Below are 19500 nucleotides of genomic sequence, written 5' to 3'. Positions count from 1 at the left end.
GGGGCGCCTGCTCTCCCCACTGTGTCCTCTGAGGGGGGATGGCCTCAGTACAGTGAGCAGCGCTAAGTACAGTTCTGACTCCACACGGCCTCCTCAGACATGCCCTAGTGGGAAGGGGACACCCCATAATTACTGGGCAGTTACCAGAATCCAGGCTCCTTATTTGTATTTAGATCCGCAAGGCCAAAGGCATCACCTGCCAACAGAGATGGACCAGCACAGGTCTGAGAGGACAGAGCTCTAGTTTTGCTTTAATCTTTGCACTGATACAGTATAAGCAGCTTGCGTCTCACTTGGGTGGTGGAGAATTCACAATATGCCGAGAGTAACTGATACGGGCCATTCCCGCCCTCTCCCAAGATGCCTCCAATTGATCAAGGCCGACCCCAGATTCAACCTCAAATCCACCTCAGTGCCCAAGCAGGTCTTGTCAGCTGACCAAACCAGGCATTTGCGGTAAACCTGATGCCACCCTTGGTGTGGCACGCGGCCTCCTGCCTCCCTCTTCCCCTTCCGCCCGCGCTCTCACTTCCGGTTAGTCTCAACTTCCGCCCGCGCTCTCACTTCCGGTCAGTCTCAACTCGCTTCCTCCTCCAGCACCAGTGTGAGCACAGATAGCCGCAATGGTCTCATTCTTTGATTTCACTGATGCCTCTGTCCTCTGTTTTTAAATTCCAGGAGCAGGGTCATATAAGAAAAGGAATCCTGGGCAAGGAATCAATGGCCTTGATTCAGTCCCAACCTTGTCTAAATTCAGTTGCGTTGGAAATGTAAGTCAGATCTGTGGTTTGCACCGCTGTCTTCAGAGCTGGTTTCTAGGACGCCCCAGCGGCTGGTGGGTGAGAGCAGCTGTGCTTTTACCCAACATAAGATGTTGAGGAAGGAAAACATTTTGCTAACAAAGCAAGTTTAAAGACCACTGCTTAGGTGATTGGTAAGATGCTTTCTTTTTTGTTTAAAATGCATTTATTTTATAAATATACTTTTAAAAAGTTATATTATTAAGAAAACTCCTCTCTTGCTATTTCCTAGTCCCTAAACAACCACTCTCACCATCCAGGTTGTTTCTTCTGGCCTTGCCACTATGTCACAAACACGTTTATAATGCTATTTCTTTGTTTACTTATGTTAAATATTTCTGTCCTCTGCATATTGTGGTCATTCTCATATTTCCCACTCCAAGGTCTGTTTTCCTATATATTTCTGTCAAAATTTTTGGCAGAATCAGTTATCAATAGAAGTATTATTGGGAAAAGTAAAAAAAAAAACAAAGTGAGAAAAGAAGGAAAAATGGAAACAAAGCTTTTGTAAATAGGGAGGGGAGGAGGGTGTCAAGGGGGGGGAATGGGAAAAGAAAGAATCAGGTTATACCATGCACAGGTATAAATTCTCTGTGGTGCATGTGATCATTACATATCTAAATTGTACCAATAAAATCTGATTGAAGAGAAATATGTTAAGAAAGAAAAAGGAAAAAATATTAAGACCATGGTAGAGAGTCTTTGAGCCACACAGTACACTGTGATAGATTTCCTTTCTGGTACAAACGTTTGTTCTTCTTGGATCTGCTACCTTATTTCTTCCATTTGCTTTGTTTTCTTTAAACCTCTTGGTTTGGCTTTGTTTGGTTTTTCCTTTCCAGCTTCTGTAATGGAGCTGTGTGAGACCAGGCCGCCTTCCAGGAGCTCAAATCCTCCTCCTCCTCCTCCTGCAGTCTGGACTGGCTGCTTTCTGCACCCCCCAAACAGCTGTCATCTCAGGACCTTGCTTTGTCTCTTTCCTGTGTTGTGTTGGATCCTGTTTTTACCAAATGCTGCATCTTCCTTTTCTTGATCTATGCGTGGAAAAATGTTGAGCCCGTGCTTGTATGAAAATGTCCCTTTTCTACTTGACTGAAAACAGGAGGAGACATAAAATTCTAGAGTGACCAGGGATAGAGCTCAGTGGCACAGACACCTGCTGGGCAAGCTCAAGGTCCTGAGTCTGATTCCTGGTGCCAAAAAGAAACATTCTAGGGTGAAAATCCATCCCGCATTTCGAGGGATTTGTATTCATTCTGATCCTTGGTCCAGCGAGAGGGACTCCCAGCCATGCATTTAGACTCATCTCTGCTTTTCATGATGCTGCTCCTTGCTCTAGATTGTTTTTCACTTACTATTGAGGACACTCAAGCCTTTAGCCCAGAGATGTGTGCCCTCAGGTTTTGGGAACATTCTGCATTCATTCTTCAACTCTGCTAATTCCTGTGGGCTGGAGGTAGGCTCCCCTCCGCGGGCCCTCTCCTGGTCTTAGATGTACGTCTCTGTTGGGAAAGTCAAGTCTATTTTTCCTCAGCATTTATACCACAGCAGCCAACGTGGGAGACCCCAAAAGGTGTGGGGCTTCCCCCACAGGCAAGCAGTCGAGCTGGGCAGCGCCCACCAGCTAAGCGTCTTCTAACCCAGTTCAGATCTGATGCTTGCAACCTGGAAATAGCATCAGACCCTACACGTTGAGGATGAGTTCCTGAGAATGTCCCCCACATCAGAGGCCAGTCACAAGCCCGGTGTCGTTTCACTAGCGTTTTTGGCAGTAAATTGGGGCTCCCTGTCTGGGTTCAGTTGTCTTGCTTAAGTGGGTCACAGAACGCAAAGAAGCACAGGTGCAGGGTTATCCTAAAGGCTACAGATGAACAGACGCACAGGGCAAAGTGCTGGGGCAGAGACAGGAGCCCCCACACCCTCTCCCGGGCACAGCCGCGCGTTCGTGCCCTTCGGAGACCCTGTGGAGGCCTCGTGGTACACGCGGGATTGATTCCCTCCTGGGCTGCGGGCAAGTGGTCACCCTTCAGCCTCTCCGTGCTCCCCGGAGGTTTGCGGGCTGCAGATGAAAGTCCCAAACCTCTACTCTCACCCTGGGCTTCCCTGTGACCGTACAAATTCGGCCTCTGCTAGGATTCCCAGGGTTTTGGTAGTTGTGCCAGGAAATGAGGACAGAGACCAAATGTGTGTTTTGCGACATCACAATTCCCTATCCTCTGTGTCTCTTCTTGTTCCATTTTCTGGAAGTTTCATTAACTTTATCGTTTGGATCTTATACTACACCTTTAAAATCACCTTAGGTTTTGGGCTGGACATTCTTTCTAACTCCCAAAACCTATTCTTATTTCCTAATTGATTTGTTCTTGTTTTATGTTTTCAATATTTATTTTTATCCCTAATAATATTTGTTATTATTTCAAGTGTTTCTTCCACCATTGCTTTTCAAATTGTTTCCATTTTTGTTAGGTTGGTTGGTTTGAGTAGGAAAATTGAACCTAGGGATTTCACACTAAGCTACATCCCTAGCCCTGTTTACTTTTTATTTTGAGATAGAGTCTCACAGGTTTTGCAGGCCAAACTAGAACTTGCCATCTTTCTGCCCCAGCTGCCCAGGTTGCTGGGGTTACAAGGGTACTACCGTGCCTAGCTGCCATTTCTTTGGTCTTTCTCTTTGATTTTGAGGGCTTTTCTCAAGTGATTCTGACCATCCTTTTAAAACAACTGTATTAAAATGTAATTCACATACTATAATATTCAACCGTTTAAAATATATAACTCTGAGGTTTTTAGTATATTTACAGAGTTACTCAATTATTACAACTTTAGAACTTTTTTTGAGGAACTGGGGATTGCATCCAGGGCCTTCACACTGAGTTACATCTCTAGCCCTTTTTTATTGTGAGAAAAATCTCCCCATATTGCTAAATTGTTTACACTAGGCTCAAACTTGTAATCTTCCTGCCTCAGCCTCTGAGTGCTGGGATACAGGTGCGTGCCACCTTGCCTGGCTGGGACACTTTCAGTCACCCCACAGGAAGCCCTATTTCCTTCAAACGTCACTCCGCAACCCTTCTGTGCACCTCACTGCCTGCCTCAGGCCACCTCCGCTCCACTTTGCGTCTGTATGGATTCGCCTCTGCTGGGTCTTTCCTATACATAGAACTATATTCACGTTCCATGTGGGGCCTGTGTGCTGGCTCATTTCACTAGCGCAGTGTCCCTGAGGCTCCTCCGTGCTGTAGCACGTGCCAGCGCTTCATTCCTTCATGGTCGGCGACATTCTGTCGAATGGACAGGTCACATCGTACTGGTTCATTCATTCGTTGAGGGGCCTTCAGGTTGTGTCCACTTTTTGGCTATTAAAAGTATACCGCTAGGGGGCTGGGGATTTAGCTCAGTGGCAAAAGCGCCTGCCTGGCAAGCGCAAGGTCGTGAGTTCGGTTCCCGGTACCGGAGAAAAACCAAAAAAAAAAAAAAAAAAAAAAAAAAAAAAAAAAAAAAAAAAAAAAAAAAAAAAAAAAGTATACCGCTATGAGCATTCATATCCAGGTTTTTTTGTTTGTTTTGTCTTTTTGAGACAAGAGTCTCACTGTGCAGTTCAGCCTGGTCTTGAGCTCACTTTGTAGTCAAGGTTGGTACAGAACTTGCAACAAACCTCCTGCCTCAGCCTCCCGAGTGCTGGGATTACAGGCGTGCGCCACCACGCCCAGAAACATCCAGGTTTTTATACAGACATACATCTTCATTCCCTTGGGTATATTCCTAAGCATGGAACTGCTGGGTTAAAGGGTAAGTCTATAGTAACCTTTTAAGGAACTGCCAGACTACTGTGATTGAGCTACACCATTAACACAGAGTGTGCATGTTTATGTCTTTCCACAGTGTCAGAATCTATTGAATAACAATTAACTCACAAACTGCTTCAATTTTGTCAGCTTTATCGCGGTGGGTGATCTAGAGTTCACTTGATAGCTATGAGCCGAGCAATCACAGGTTCGTTTGTTCTAACCCTAGGAGTATCTTTAACACTCTATAACACAGTGACACATCCCACTTTACCTGACAACACAGATTCCACGGTGGCTGCGAAGTGCTAAGGGCCGCTGCAGGGTTCAGAGAAAGGGCGGAAAGCGGAGGCAGGGAGCCCGCGGAGAGGCAGGCAGTGGGCAGGTGCGATCCCAGACTGACAGGCTTGTTCCAGGCCCGCGGGCATGAGCTGGTCCAAAGCGGAAGTCTTCGGGGCAGGTGGTGCACATGGCCCTCGCCGAGCAGGGAGAGAGCAGAAGACTGCCAGCCCTCTCGGTGCAGGGAGCACGGCTCGGGCTGGGGAACCACTCAGCTGCCCCCGCTTACGTTTGGGCAACATCCCAGGGCCAGTCGTTCTGAGAGAAGTCAAAAATAAAATAACGAAGACTCAGGAAGTCTCTAAAGCTCCACACGGAGCACACGCATGTTAGACCCCGTGGCCCGACCGGCAGTAACCCTTTCCCCAGACTCCATGAATGTGCACTGCATCTCATACATGCAATTTCATGAGAGTGAACCCTGGGACATGCGTGCATGTTGGAAGCCGCTGAGATGACACATTCCTGTCAGCCTTACCCAGAGACCTAATGGGAGGCACCCAGGCCAGGGCGAACAGCTTTTAAAATCCAAAAGCCTGCTTCCTCTATGTGCTTTTTATGGTCCTGTCAGCCCAGCTCCACTTTTCTGTTTGTGCCACATTTTAGTTTCTTTTGGCACAGACCTGCCCTGAGCGCAACTTTTTTTTGTTTTGGTTCTTTGGTGTTTTGAGACAGGCTCTTGCTGTGTAGTTTAGGCTGGCCCTGAGCTCACTGTGTAACCCAGACTGGCCTCAAACTTGGGGGAATCCTCCTGCCTCAGCCTCCTGAGTGCTGGGATTACACACCCAGCTTACAACTTTTCGTTATCTTCAATGCATGCAGCTGTTTTTTGTTTTACCACTGGATGGATACTTCAGTTCATTGCTTGCCATACACAGCCTGGAATCTAGCTGTCAGATCCACCATGTGGTATCCCTTGGTGAGCCAGCCAGGAGACATCAGCAGACAGCAACAGCCAACAGCTGAAAGGAGCCCAACGAAAAAGGAAGGTAACTCCCTCAGGAGACCCTCTTTTTCCCCTTTACACAGGTGGGCAATGCGCTAGTTGGGTCATGGGACAGAGCGCAAGTAGCTGGCACCGTGGAGGAGACTCCCGGGGTAAGACAGACTGCGGAGCAAAAGGCTCTGGGCTTTGCGGGGACTGGGAGGGCTCTTGCCTGTTGGTTGGGGCTGTCATTTGCTTTTGGTCCTTGTAACATGGGGATTTCCCTTGTTACACGGTTTACAAGTAGCCATGGCTCCCCGGGCCTCCGTGAAGGCTGAGCCGAGCCAGGCTGAGGTGGGGTGGGCGGCAAGCGTCTCTGCTCTCAGGGATGCCGGGAGCCGGGCTTGGGGCGCTCTGGCCTGGACACAGTCCTCCACGCGGCTTCCTTGGTGTCTCCCCGGGGACCAGGAGGCCTGGACCTGGTTCCCTGGTGCTGTCGCTTCTCTCTGGCGGAGCAGCGGGCGGCTCCCCTGGCCACGTGGAGTTAGGCGCCCCGTGGGTAGCACCAGAGGTACTGGCAGAGCCCAGTGCGGCCGGGGCTCACGGTGAGCCGTGCCCTTCTTGTCCCTGCTTCCCCATCTAAACAAATGTAAATTCTTTGACTTTCCTGATGCTGACCCGAAGAGGGAGACAGAGACTTAAAAGGTGAGGAAGAGGGAAAAAACTTGTGCATTTGCAAAGATCCGGTTTTTATGCCCGCAGGAACAGCAGCGGCCACTGCAAGAGGCCGCCAAGGTCACTGTCTTCTCCTGGGCGCGAAAGCCGGCCTGCAGTGATCTCCGCGGGGTGACTGCTCTGCCGTCGGTTACCTCTCTCCGTTCCACCTGGTTTTGTTTGTTCTGACAACCGCTATGTCCCTGTCTCAAAGGATGTGTAACCTGTGGTTGTTGCATTCTGAAGTTTCCCTTGGTCACCAGATGGGTATACTTTTTGTGGCTTGAGCTAGCAAAAACTCAAGAAAATGGTCCGGGTCTTTGAGGCCACTCAGTGTGGGGTACACACTCCCCCTCCTTAGACAGGCAGGCTGTGATGTCAGGTGGTTTTGAAATTGACCGAGGCATCCAGCCAGGAGAACACACCACTCGGGCCTCCTTATGCAGAAAATTGGTTGTGTTCATAGTGGGAGATCCAACGGTTCAAAACGATATGGCGCAGGTGTCCACACAAGGCCGCATACTTGTGCCCCTAAGTTGTTCAGCTTCTTCAGAGCATGTTCTGAGCTGAACAGGGTTGCAGACCCAGAGAATGCCCTGTAAAATTCTCGTACGGCAGCTGAGCCAGGGAAAGGCTTCATAAGGTTTCAGTGGAAACTACTGCCGGGCGTGGTGGTGCACGCCTGGAATCCCAGCACTGGGGAGGCTGAGGCAGGAGGATTGTTGTGAGTTTGAGACCAGCCTGGGCTACAAGGGAACTCAAGGCCAGCCTGAACTGCACAGCGAGACCCTGTCTCAAAGAGACAGACAAAAAAAAAAAAAGAAATCTACCAAGGACTTCAACCCTATCAGATCACACCCTGACTGGGGCTAAACAGCTCCAGAACTGTGTCAGGAGGTGCTCTGTTGGGTCCCCAGTAACAGGTGAGGATTAACCCGGGGGTGGGCCTGTTAGCATCCATCCCACCTGGCTTTGCTTGAATGTCTTCTCAACAAGTCCCCTTTCCAGGTACGGATATTCAGCAGTGCTAAGAGAAACTGGATAAATTTTCCAAGGACTCTGTAAGCTTTTGCTGATGGTTTATCAGTCAAGGCTCTGATAAAAGTCCAAGTGTTTTCCAACTCTGGTTTGAACAAACACTCCATAAATATACTAATCCAGGCTGGGGATGTAGCTCAGTGGTGCAGTGCCTGCCTCGCAAGTGCAAGGTCCTGAGTTCAATTTCTGGAGATATATATACGTCAGATGTGGAGTGTAGGGAAGGTCAGATTATCCTACAACAGTAGTTTTTAGTCAGTCAGTTCTAGATAACAGAAGAAAGCTCCAGAATCTCCAACAGGGCTTGCAAGCTGGGATGCCATTGTCAGTGTGGCTTATTTGGTCTTTAATAACCATGATGACATAGAGGACACACAAAAGTTGAATAAAAGGCAAGTTAAAGCCATGCTTGCCCTAATGGACATAAAAAGTCCGCAGTGCTAAGGGGAATTGAGGTAATCTAGAGGACAGAAATATGCCACTGTGCTTCAAGGGCAAATGACGGGGCACTTGGCAAAGCAGTGCCCTCCAAAGCCACCGAACCTGTGGAGCCTATCGGAACATGGAAGAAAACCCCTGACACTGGAGGAGGCACTGCCCTTGTTCCCAGCACGGGATGAGGTCATCCGTCACCATGGAGGCCCGGGAAGAACGCCTGGACATCGAATGATAGTTCCGAAGAGGCCTGCACGGCTCCCACACAAGGACATCCTCATCGCCATGCAAGAGCCTTGAGCTACCCTAGATGTAGGAGACCAGCCTCTGTGATACTGGCATGACTTACTCTGTGCCAGTTGCTTACTGAGGTGAGCTTTCATCCCACTCTGAAGTTATCGTGGGCCTTGAGGGAGTTACCCCTGCTCTGAACTGCCATTTGGAAGGTCTTATTTTCCAGGCTGCCGTTATGGTGATACTGGATGCCCTGTACCAATAATTTTAAAAGATACACTCTTCCTACTCAAGGCCACTTGGACGTGCAAACCTCTGGCAGCCTGTGTCCTAGTTGCAAGGGACCCAGTCAGCCTAACCCCACAGGGTCAATTTCTCTGCTGGGTGTTGGTCCCTAAGCATGGTATGACAGCACCCTGGGAGGGGTGTTGAGCTCACTCCAGTAGTCTTCAGCTGAAGGACCCTAATCTACACCCACACAAAAGACAGTATTACCTTAAAAGGAAAACAGTACAGGGGTTGATGTCCATTACTGGCAAGTTTCTGGCTACAGGTTGCTGACGCCATGCCACTCCCTGTGCAGTACACCATTTTACCAACAGTCAAGCCATCAGGAGAGTATCACCCTGTTATGGCTTATGTCTAGGTGTCTCCCCAAAGCCTGATGGAGTTATAGGTGGGACTTTTTCAGAGGTTCCTAAGTCTAGAGTGTGTGATTGATTCATGGTGTAATGCTAGGATTAAAGGTACTAGGATTTTTCTTTCTTTTTTTTTTTTTTTTTTTTTTTGTCTTTTTGAGACAGGGTCTCGCTGTGCAGTTCAGGCTGGACTTGAGCTCACTTTGTAGCCCAGGCTGGTCTCGAACTCGCAACAATCCTCCTGCCTCAGCCTCCCGAGTGCTGGGATTACAGGCGTGTACCACCACACCTGGTGATGCTAGGATTAAGAGTGGGTGATATTATTACATCAGTCCACTGATTAGTCTGGCACCACCCTAATTCTGGCAGCCTGGATGCAACATAAGGCACAGAAAGAGACCTGTCCCTTGTCTTGTCCCTTGCTTGCTTTGCTACCTTCTGCCCATCACGAACTGTCTCTCCTCTACAATGCTTGTCAGTAATGCCATCCTGCCTTGGAGACAGCTAATTATGGACTGAAATATGTACAAACTGTGAGCTAAATAATCCTTTCCTCACTTAACATGTGTCAGATATTTTATCTCAGTAATGAGAAAAGTAACTGAGACACACCTCATACAAGATTTCAGAGCCACCAGTGAATCAGTGGTACCGAAACACCCTTTTAGCACAGATTCCAGGGGACACACTAAAAGGCTCTCTGTCCTTGATCTCAAAGTTACCTTCTTTTCTCACCCTGTGGATCCTACCTCCCAATATTTTTTTGCCTTTGACTGGGAAGATCCCCAAATGAGACTTCACTAGCAGTATACTACTTGGACTGTCTTGCCTCAGGGCTTTAGTAACGGCCCCCACTTGTTTGTGTGGGCCTTAGCTCAAGACCTAAGACACTTACAGTTTAAGAAGGGAGGCCTATTTCAGTACATAGATGACCTCTTCATTTGTAGCCCCACCAAAGAGTGATCTGATAAAAACACTATTAAGACTCGTTTTCTAGCCAAAAAGGGGTTATAAGATATCCCAACATAAAGTCCACATTTCTCCAAAAAAAGGCAATCTGTGATGCATTTTAACACCAGGACAAAGACAACTGTCCTCAAGGAGAACAGGGGCAATTTGCCATCTGGGTCATTTGGAGTCTAAATAGCCATTAAAGGCTTTCCGGAAATGGCACGCTCCTGCTACATATGGATATTCCATTTGGGAATAGCAGCCAAGATCCTATATGTAGCAACACTAGGACCAGGAACCGAACCCTTGAAGTGAACAGCAGCTGTGCCTGAGGCCTTCAAGGCTTTAGAATGGGCCCTGGTGCAGGCGCCAACATTGGGAATTCCGGACCTCACTAAGCCTTTCCCTCTGTTCCTGGCTGAAAACAGGGAGTAACCACTGGAATGCAACTCTGTCTGCGCCAAGAAACTGGCCAGTTGCCGACTGTTCCAGGTGACTAGACGGAGTGACACAGGGCTGGCCTGGCTGCCTGTGAGCGATAGCAGCTATGGCACACTTAGTCCAGGAAGCTTCTAGGGTAACTCTGGGACAAAACCGCTCAGTTCTAACTACACTCCAGGTTAAGGCTTTTAAAATCCAAGTTCTGGGAGACAGTTGCATCATTCAAGGGTCTGGTGTGTCTAATAAGCTCACAGCCCTGTTTTTTCTGATGTGCCCCTGACTCCACAGGTTTACAGGTGATAGTTTTTTTTATCAGCACGATTAACTTGCCAATTCGTGCCTTGTGACTATGCTGGGTGACAGGGGTTGTTCTTGTCTTGTAAATGTGCTGTGTCCAACATCTGGTGGTCTTCTGTTTGGACAGATGAGCTACCCACTCATCTTGCCTCAGCCTTTGTACTGAAAAGGGAACAAACCACTTTTTTATCAAATGGAGTCACTCTGCAAAACTCAACCGGAAAGCTGCTGCTCTGTACAGTAATTCACAGCAGCACACATCCCGCTCTGCAGTTTACCAAAGCAGCTACGCTAGTTTACCTTTCTACCAGCAGCGCATGAGGGCTGCAGTTTCTCACCCTGCGCGGCGGTGGCGAACCTATGGCATGCATGGTATTTGTTTTCCTTTTAAGACAAAAGATGTTACTATAGGAGTTGTGTAAGTGAATGAGCCGAGGCAGAGACCACTTGACAGGCTTTTGTGAAGGCAACAAGGCATACAATGTAATACCTGGGTGCAGGCAGAGGGTGGAAAGACCGTCCAGGGGGGTACAGAGAAAAGTGGGGCCTTTATATAGGGCCTGGACAAAGGGGGTCAAGTGGGGAGATCAGGCAAGGTATCTGGTAAGGGGGTTAGGAACTTCAGGTGAGGATGTCTGGGCAAATACCTATGGTCGAAGCTTCCAAATGTCTGGTGCCTCAGTGATCCAAGTCCTCAGGGTACCCAGTATAAACGTGTGGATGTTCTCCGACGTCCTGAGCTTGGAAGTTTCCATGCTCCCCCTTGTCTCTTTTCACCATATCCTGTGTTTGCTGAGGGCAACAGCATCGGTGCTGAGCTGGGTTTTTTTCTGAGAAAGTGCCACTGCTAACAAACAGGTTGGGTGCTGGAAAGTCTCTCCGGAGTCAGGCCTGACAAGTTATTTCTTCTAAACTAAAACTGCGGTATTCAGGTTTAACTGCAGGGTTGGCACTTTGTGATAAATAAGTGGATTTTGCGTTGCAGCTTGGACAGATAGATTTGTTATCACTGCTCGGACTGACCATTGTTATTTGCTTTTGTTATAGCCATCCTAGTGATCGTGCAGTGTATCTCACTGTGGTTTTAACTTGAACTTCCCTAAAGATATATCTTATCTTCAATAATGAGCCTCTTTTTAAGTGCTGATTGGCTATTTTTATATCTTCTATGAAAAAGTATCTTTTTAAAAACTCTTTGCCTACTTTTAATTAGACTATCTGTATTTATTTTTATTTATTTATTTATTTATTTTTTGGGGTTTTTTTTTGGTTTTTCTCCGGTACCGGGAACCGAACTCACGACCTTGTGTTTGCCAGGCAGACACTTTTGCCGCTGAGCTAAATCCCCAGCCCCTCTGTATTTATTATTAAGTTGAGAAATCGTTATTCTCGTAATCAGGAATCTGGTTCCCAAACATTATTTCTCATATCTGAAATGTACTGTGTTTTCACTCTCCTAATGGCATCCTTTGAAACACAAAAATTAATTTTGATGAAGTACAATTTATTTTCTGTTTATTTTCAATTTACTTTCTTGTGACTTTTGTGTCATACGAAGGCCTTGTCTAACCCAGGGTCATGAAAACTTATACCTATCTTTGCTTCTGGGTATTTCATAATTTAACTCTCACATTAGGCCTATGATTCATTTTAAGTTTATTTGTGGATGGGAGGAGAAGAAAGCATCCAATGTCGTTAGTTTGTGTGTGGATACTGAGCTGTTCCAGAACCACTTGTTGGAAAGACTATTCTTTTCCCACTGAATTGCCTTGACACCTTTATGGAAAATCCAACTTACCAGAGTGGGGTAGATCCCTGGCAGAGCACTCAGGTAGCATCTGGGAAGCTCTGGGTTTGAGCCTCAGGACCACAAAGCAACAACAGCAACGGCCAAAAATTTAATTGGCCACAAATGTAAAGGTCTATTTCTGGACTCTCAGTTTTATTTAACTAGTCTATAGGTAGGAGTAGCAAGCCAACAAGAAGCCACCTAGAAGCTCTGCTTGACGTGCGGGAGTCGGCCTGTGCACTTGTCACTTGGGTCACTCTGTGCCCACACTCTCCTGCTGGTGGTTTCACAGCCAAGTGCAGGCCTCCTGTGGGCATGGCTCACACACACAGCCCCTGCTCTCTGGCTCACCTGCCCCTGCATGTGCTTCATCATTAGCTGTGTTCTCACCCTCTTTCGGGAATCTCAGCGCTTGACATCTTCCTGAAAAATGGCCCCCCGTTACTCAGCCTCTGGCACCACCAGGGTATTTATGATTCTTTGGGAAGTTCACAGCAAAAATGAGCATAAACTAAAAAGACTTCCACAGCTTTCCTGTCTCCACATGCACAGCCTCACCATCCACAGCCCTGGCTATAAAGATTTCCTCACCAGAGTGGTGCATCTGTTACCATCGAAGGGCCTACGCTGATACAGCATGGTCACCCAAAGTCCAAGGCTGACCTGAGAGTTCACTCTTGGCGTTTTACAAATATATTCATTAATCCACCGTTACAGTACCATACATAATAGTTTCACCAGACAACCTCCTTTATAGGTCCCTTCTGTCCCTCTCAGACAGGCGCTGTCTCTACCTCAATAAAATTTCCTACTCAAAAAGAAAAAATAGTTTCACTACTCTAAGTATCATCTGTGCTCTGTCCAACCCACCCCTCCCAACCCCTGGAAACCACTGAAAAAAAATTTATCTCCTTTTCAGGTTGCCTTTTTCATATAGTAATTATATTTGAGTTTCCTTCATGTCTTTAATAGCTTGATTGCTCATTTCTTTTTAGAGTCTAAACACTGCATTGCCTGGGTGTCCCAGTTTATTTGACCGTTCACCTACTGAAGCACATCTGTGTACCTCCAAGTTCTGGCCGGTATTAATAAAGCTGCTATAAACATCTATGTACAAGTTTTTGTGTGTTGACATAAATTTTAAACACCTCTGAGGAAGTACCAAGAAGCACAATTGCTGGATCATAGGGATTAAACAGAATGTTTAGTTTTATAAGAAAACACCCACCTGCCCCCCACCGTGGCCGAACCGTTTTGTGTCCTCAGCAGCAGTGTGTGAGAGCTCTCCTTGCTCCACACTCTTCCAGACATGGACAGCAAGTCCCCGACTTACACACATCCGAGTTGTGAATGTCACAGATACGAGCAGACCTCACGTTATGAACATTTGTAAGTGCAAACAAGGTGCAGCTGTAGCTCATGTGTCTGCCTTACCATTTTAAGGTAAGTAGAAAAAACGAGTTTACTGACAGTTGTACTGTACTGTACCACCATTTTAAGGTAACTGTAAAAGTAAAAATACTTTATTTACAGTATTTTTGTGTGAATGGGTGGTGTTTTGTTTCTTGTTTTTTTTTTTTCCAGTACCGGAAATCCAACTCACAACCTTGCGCTTGCCAGGCAGGCGCTGTGCTGCTGAGCTAAATCCCCAGCTCCGTGAATGTTTTGTCATGGTTTACTTTGTATGCTTGTGTCAAAAGTGCATAGGACTCTTTCTCAGACTTTCAAACAAATCCAACATACCAGTATTTTTCCAGGACAGAATTCATTTGTAAGTTGGGGACTTACTGTAATGTTCTCCATGTTTTAGATTTGGCCATCCTAACAGGTCACTGTTACTTTAATTGTAACTCCCTAACTATATATGATGTTGAGCATCTTTTTATATGCTTACTTGATTAATCTGTACCTCTTCTTTTTTCAATATCTGTTCACATATTTTGATTATTATTGCATCAGGTTCAGTTTCTTGTTGACTTTTAAGCACTCTTTATATATTCTGGATAACAGATGCACCTTTTGCAAATATTTTCTCCCATTCTGTGGCTTGTCTTCTCATCCTCTTGCCATTATTTTTTGCTTGGTGGAGGTTTTTTATTTCATTGAACTCCCACGTAGAGAACTACCATCTTGCCCAGGGAAAAATCAGTTCAAGCCTCAAGATTTGTGGGCCCCTGTAAGCTGGGAATGAGTCAGAGAACTACACCTGGACAAGCTCGGGCAGTAAGACCTGTGGACCCTTGTTGAAACCATGGGTCGCAGCAGTCACAGGAAAGGTCTTAAAGACACAGCCTCATCTAGACATCAGCAGCTTCCCCCGTGAGCCCATAAAATCCCGTCAGCCTGTAAGAGAGGCAGTGGTCCGGTGTTTGCTGGCCGGAGGTCCCTCTCAGGTTTTAATCCTAATGGACTCTGTCCTCCACTGTGGGGCTCAGTTCCTTTTTCCTTTCTTCCTAACACAATCATCAAGTATTTCTTTTATAGACTGTGCCTTTAACAGTGAATCTAAAAAGTCATCGCTTTGCCTTAAGTCATCTAGAGTTTACCTATGTTATCTTCTATTTTTATACTCTTGCATTTTACATGTAGTCCATGATATATTTTGAGTTAATTTTTCTGAAGGGCATAATATCTGTGTCTAGGTTTTTGTTTTGCTTTGTTTTCTGTTTTTTTTTGTTTTGTTTTGTTTTGTTTTTTTGAGAAATGGTCTTATTATGGCATTCAGGCTGGTTTTGAACTCACTCTGTAGCCCAGGCTGGCCTTGAACTCACAATGATCCTCCGATCTCACCCTTCTGAGTGCTGGGATTACCGGTGTGCACCACCACGCCCAACCCTATTTTTTTTAATATGTGAATTTCAACACGTTCAGCGCCATTTATTGAAAATGGTATCTTTGCACCTAGCATGGTGGTGCACACCTGTAATCCCAGCCCTCAGGAGGCTGAGACAGGAAGAGTCCTGCCAGTTTGAGGCCAGCTTGGGCTATATAATGAGTTCAAGACTATCCTGAACTCATTATATAGTAATGAACTCATTATATAGCAAGACCCTGTCTCAAAAGAAAAGGAAAAAGAAAAGAAAAGATCAATGAGCCATGTTTATCTATTTCTGAGCTTTTGTTACGTTTTCAATTTGAAATGTCCCCTAAAAGTCTCATGGGCTCTGAGGTGGGGCTTTCGGAAGGTGCTTGGATCAGGTGGGCTCTCTACTCGTTGGTGGACTAATTCATCAGGGAGTTCATAACTGAATGTGCTGTTGGGAGGTGGGGCCTGGTTGGAAATGGGTCCCTGGAAGCATGACTAGAAGGGTGTATTCTTGTCCTCACCCCGCCCTTCTTTCTCTCCCTCTGCTTCCTGGCTGGCATGCACTGACCTGCTGCTCTCCGCCGTGTCCTTTCACCACGCCATCTCTGCCTTGGATCCATCTGTGTGTGTGTGGACTGCACCCTCTGAAACTCTGAACCAAGTAAACATTGCGGCACATGGTGGGAAAGAAAGAGATCGCAGGGACCTGGGGTGGCCAGTTGCTCTCTAGGACGAAAGGCCACAAGGCACTCAGACTCCTGGTGTTTATCATTACATCTGAGTCAAGGACAAAGGGTGAAGGGCAGTGGGTTTCCAGGAACAGTGGTGGCTGCTCTAGTGGGCTAGGAAGATCAAAACATTCTTACAAGGACAAGGACGAGAGTTTCCCCAGCATCCTCCCCAGCAGCTCTTATCTTGCTGAGCACCACAGGAGTCAGAAGCCCTTGGGCTTCCAACTATGATCAGAAGAGAGCAGGGAGTTTGCATGTTCCAGTCTGACCCAGAAGGACAGGACAAAGACAAGCCTGGGCGTCCCTTAGACTCAATTTATAATGCATGATCCCCAACAAAACCTTTCACCTTTTAAGTTGCAAATCTTGGGTATTTTGCCCCAGTAACAGAAAAGTGACTAATACAGCTATTTATTTGCTTGTTCGGTCTTAGACAGGGTCTCACTATGCTGCCCAGGCTGCCCTAAAACCCCCGGACTCAAGAGATCCTCCTGCCTCAGGGTGCCAAAGGCTGGGACTATCCGTGCGCCAGCACACTTGGTTTGGGCTCTGTGTTCTACTCCATGGATGTACTTGTTTATTCTGTTGCCTCTGTCATACTCTTGATAATTGTCCCTTCATAGAAAATCCTCAAGTCTTGTACTGTGTTCCAACTTTGTTCTTCAGTATTGGGTTGTTTTTCCAGGATCTTTCATCATTCTATACAAATTTTAAAGTTGGCTTGTCAGTATCCACAAACTACCTTGGGATCCTGTTGAATTTATGTATCAGGTTGGGAAGTGCTGACTTCTTGGCAATATTGAGCCTTCCTATTTGTGAACATGGAATAACTCCCCATTTATTCCGTTCTTTGATATTTCCATCAGGTTTGTAGTTTTCAGCATATAATCTTATATTTTGTTAAACTTACACTGAAGGATTTCAGTTTAGTATCACTATGCTAATGTAAATGATAATATTTTTAACTTGAATTCCACTTTTTCATTGCTATATATAAGAAACCAAGTGATTTTTGTGACTAACCTTGTAATGTACAAACTTGTTATAAATGATTATTATTTCCAGCAGGGCTTTGGTTGACTCTTTCAAGAGTTTCTATGTAGAAAGTTGTGTCATCTGCAAAGGCAGCTTTACTTCTTCCTTCTCAATCTACACAACTATTTCTTTTTCTTGTCAAGCTCCCCCGCTACTGCTAGTTTGCTGAGAGGTTTTATCACGAATAGTTACTGAATTTTTGTCAAATGGGTTTTCTGTATCTAATGATATGATTGAGTGATTTTTCATTAACTTGTTAAAGTGATGGACTAATTAAGTTGTCAAGCCCACCTTGCATATCTGGGATGAATACTGCTTGGTTATGTTGTATAACTCTTTTTTATGCCACTGGATTCAATTTTCTAATATTGTGTTGAAGATTTTTGCATCTGTGTATATGAGATATTGGTCCTCAGATTGATTGACTGATTGATTGATTTGAGACAGGGTGGCACTATATAGTTCAGACTGGCCTTGAAATATGTAGCCCAGGTTGGCCTCAGACTAGCAATGTTCCTCCTGCCTCAGCCTCCCAAATGCTGGGATTGCAGACGTGCACCACTACACTAGCTTTCTTTTTATTTATTTTTAATTTACAAATTATTATTATGGTAAAAGACATGTTGCCCATTAATCCCCCTCAAAATTCGCCCCTTTGATTCAAATACACTTATCCCATTGTCCTTGTCTCTTTTCAGTATTACACGATTGTGGTGTGTAATGATTACATTCATGGTGAGGAGCTGCACATGGACATAACACATCTTTTCATTCCTCCATCCCCTCCATTCCCTCTAGCCTTTTCTTTCTTCCTTCCTTCCTTCCTTTCTTTCTCTTTTTGAGACAGGGTCTCACTATGAAGTTCAGGCTGGTCTTGGGCTCACTTTGTCGCCCCTGCTGGCCTCTAACTCACAATGATCCTCCTGCCTCAGCCTCCCGAGTGCTGGGGTTACAGGCGTGCGCCACCATGCCTGGCCTAGTTTTTTCTTGCAGTGCCTTTGATTGTGATATAAGGATGACAATGGCCTCAGAGAATGAGTTAGGAGGTGTTTCCAATGCTTCTGCCTTTCAAATGAGATTATAGCGATGTGGTATAATTTCTTAAATGTTTGGTGGAACTCACTGAATCCATCTGGGCTCAGTGCTTTCTGTTTTGGAAGGTCACTAATTTTTCATTCAATTTCTTTAACAGATGCAGACCTATTCAGATTGTCTCTTTCCTTGTGTTTTGGTAGATCCTGTCTGTCAAGGACTTGGTTTATTTCGTAGGTTACCTGTGGACATGCCGCTGTGCCACACACTCCTTGATTATCCTTTTAGTGTCCGTATTCTCTCTAGTGAGATCACCACTTCCACTTCTGATTAATACTCTGTATTTTCTGGGTTTTTTAGTTAACCTAGCTGACGATTTTATTGAGGATTCAAAGAGGCTTTTGGTTTCATTGATGTTCTTTATGGACTTCTTGTTTTCAATTTTGTTGATTTCTGCTCTTTTTTAAAATGCAAACCAATGCTTTATTACAGGAATATATAAAACAAATGTGACTGGAAATGTTCACACACAAACTAACATTCTGACTGAAGGTGTTATTTCAGTATTAAGGGAAGAGCTAATATAGTTAATGAAATCGACCATCTTCATTATTTACTGAAATACATACACTCATTTTTGCTAAGACTATAGAAACTTTCACTGTTACTTTATTCGTAATCTTGACATTTTGTGCACCTTCAGTGAATTAACTAAAGTTAAGATCGTTTTTACTAAAAAATTTTTTAAATGATGAATGTGATGATTATGTATATCTAAAATATACCAATAAAATCAGATTGAAGAAAAAATTTTTAAAAAAGCACCTTGTATCTGCCAGTGACAGTATCTTCGAAAATTAGTAATAACCGATAGGTCACTGACAGTTTTTGACCTACTTCCTTTCTTCTTTAGAAGCAGATATACCCAGATTCAAGCTCTACACAAGACACTTCCTTCCAACAGCACCTGTGAAAGCGCTCTCGCAGACCTTTCCATCTCAACAGCGGCATGCGGATTCCACCCTCGGAGCTGGAAGTCTTCAGCGGCGAAGTCACAACTGTCTCAGCTTTTCGGGGGACTTGGGCTATGGGAAAGGTCTCGGTTGCTGAAGTGGGTTTTCGGCAGCTCGAGGTGATCCAGGCGAGGTCTGCTCCTCCGGGTGTGCGGCACGGGGCCGGCTGCGGCCGCGCTGGGCGATGTGCTGCAGAGCGGGTGCGGCGTGGAGACCCACGCCCGCGGCCCCGCCCCCACGCTCGCGGCCCCGCAGGCCCGGCCCGAGGCTCCGGCGCGCGGCGCTGTCCGGCAGACGGGGTGGACGCGGCCGTCCTTCTGCCCCGTCCGCTCCGCGAGTCTCCAGGGAGTCCTCGTCTTCGCGGACGCCGCCTGCGGGCCAGGCCTCCCGGAGGCCGCAGTGTGCGGGAAGTCTCGGTCCCCGCGCCCGCACGCTCGCCCCGGGAGGGGCCTCTGCGCAGCTGCGGCGGTCCCCGGGTCCTCGGGTCCTCCGGGCCC

The 19500-nt window shown here is 46.2% G+C and overlaps 1 protein-coding gene across 1 annotated transcript in view; it reads right to left on the bottom strand.

The window, feature by feature from the left end:
- LOC106146837 (phosphatidylinositol 4,5-bisphosphate 5-phosphatase A-like) overlaps positions 1–19500 on the bottom strand; it is a gene marked incomplete at its 5' end in the record, with an annotated part of 49403 nt that overhangs the window by 2696 nt on the left and 27207 nt on the right. The window contains 1 exon segment of the mRNA XM_013505467.1: positions 4860–5182. Coding sequence (XP_013360921.1) covers positions 4894–5182 — 289 coding nt within the window.

Source organism: Chinchilla lanigera, unplaced genomic scaffold (assembly GCF_000276665.1).
Source record: "Chinchilla lanigera isolate Chin_1 unplaced genomic scaffold, ChiLan1.0 scaffold00096, whole genome shotgun sequence".
NCBI lineage: Eukaryota > Metazoa > Chordata > Mammalia > Rodentia > Chinchillidae > Chinchilla > Chinchilla lanigera.
This window is presented reverse-complemented; position numbering and strand designations above follow the sequence as displayed.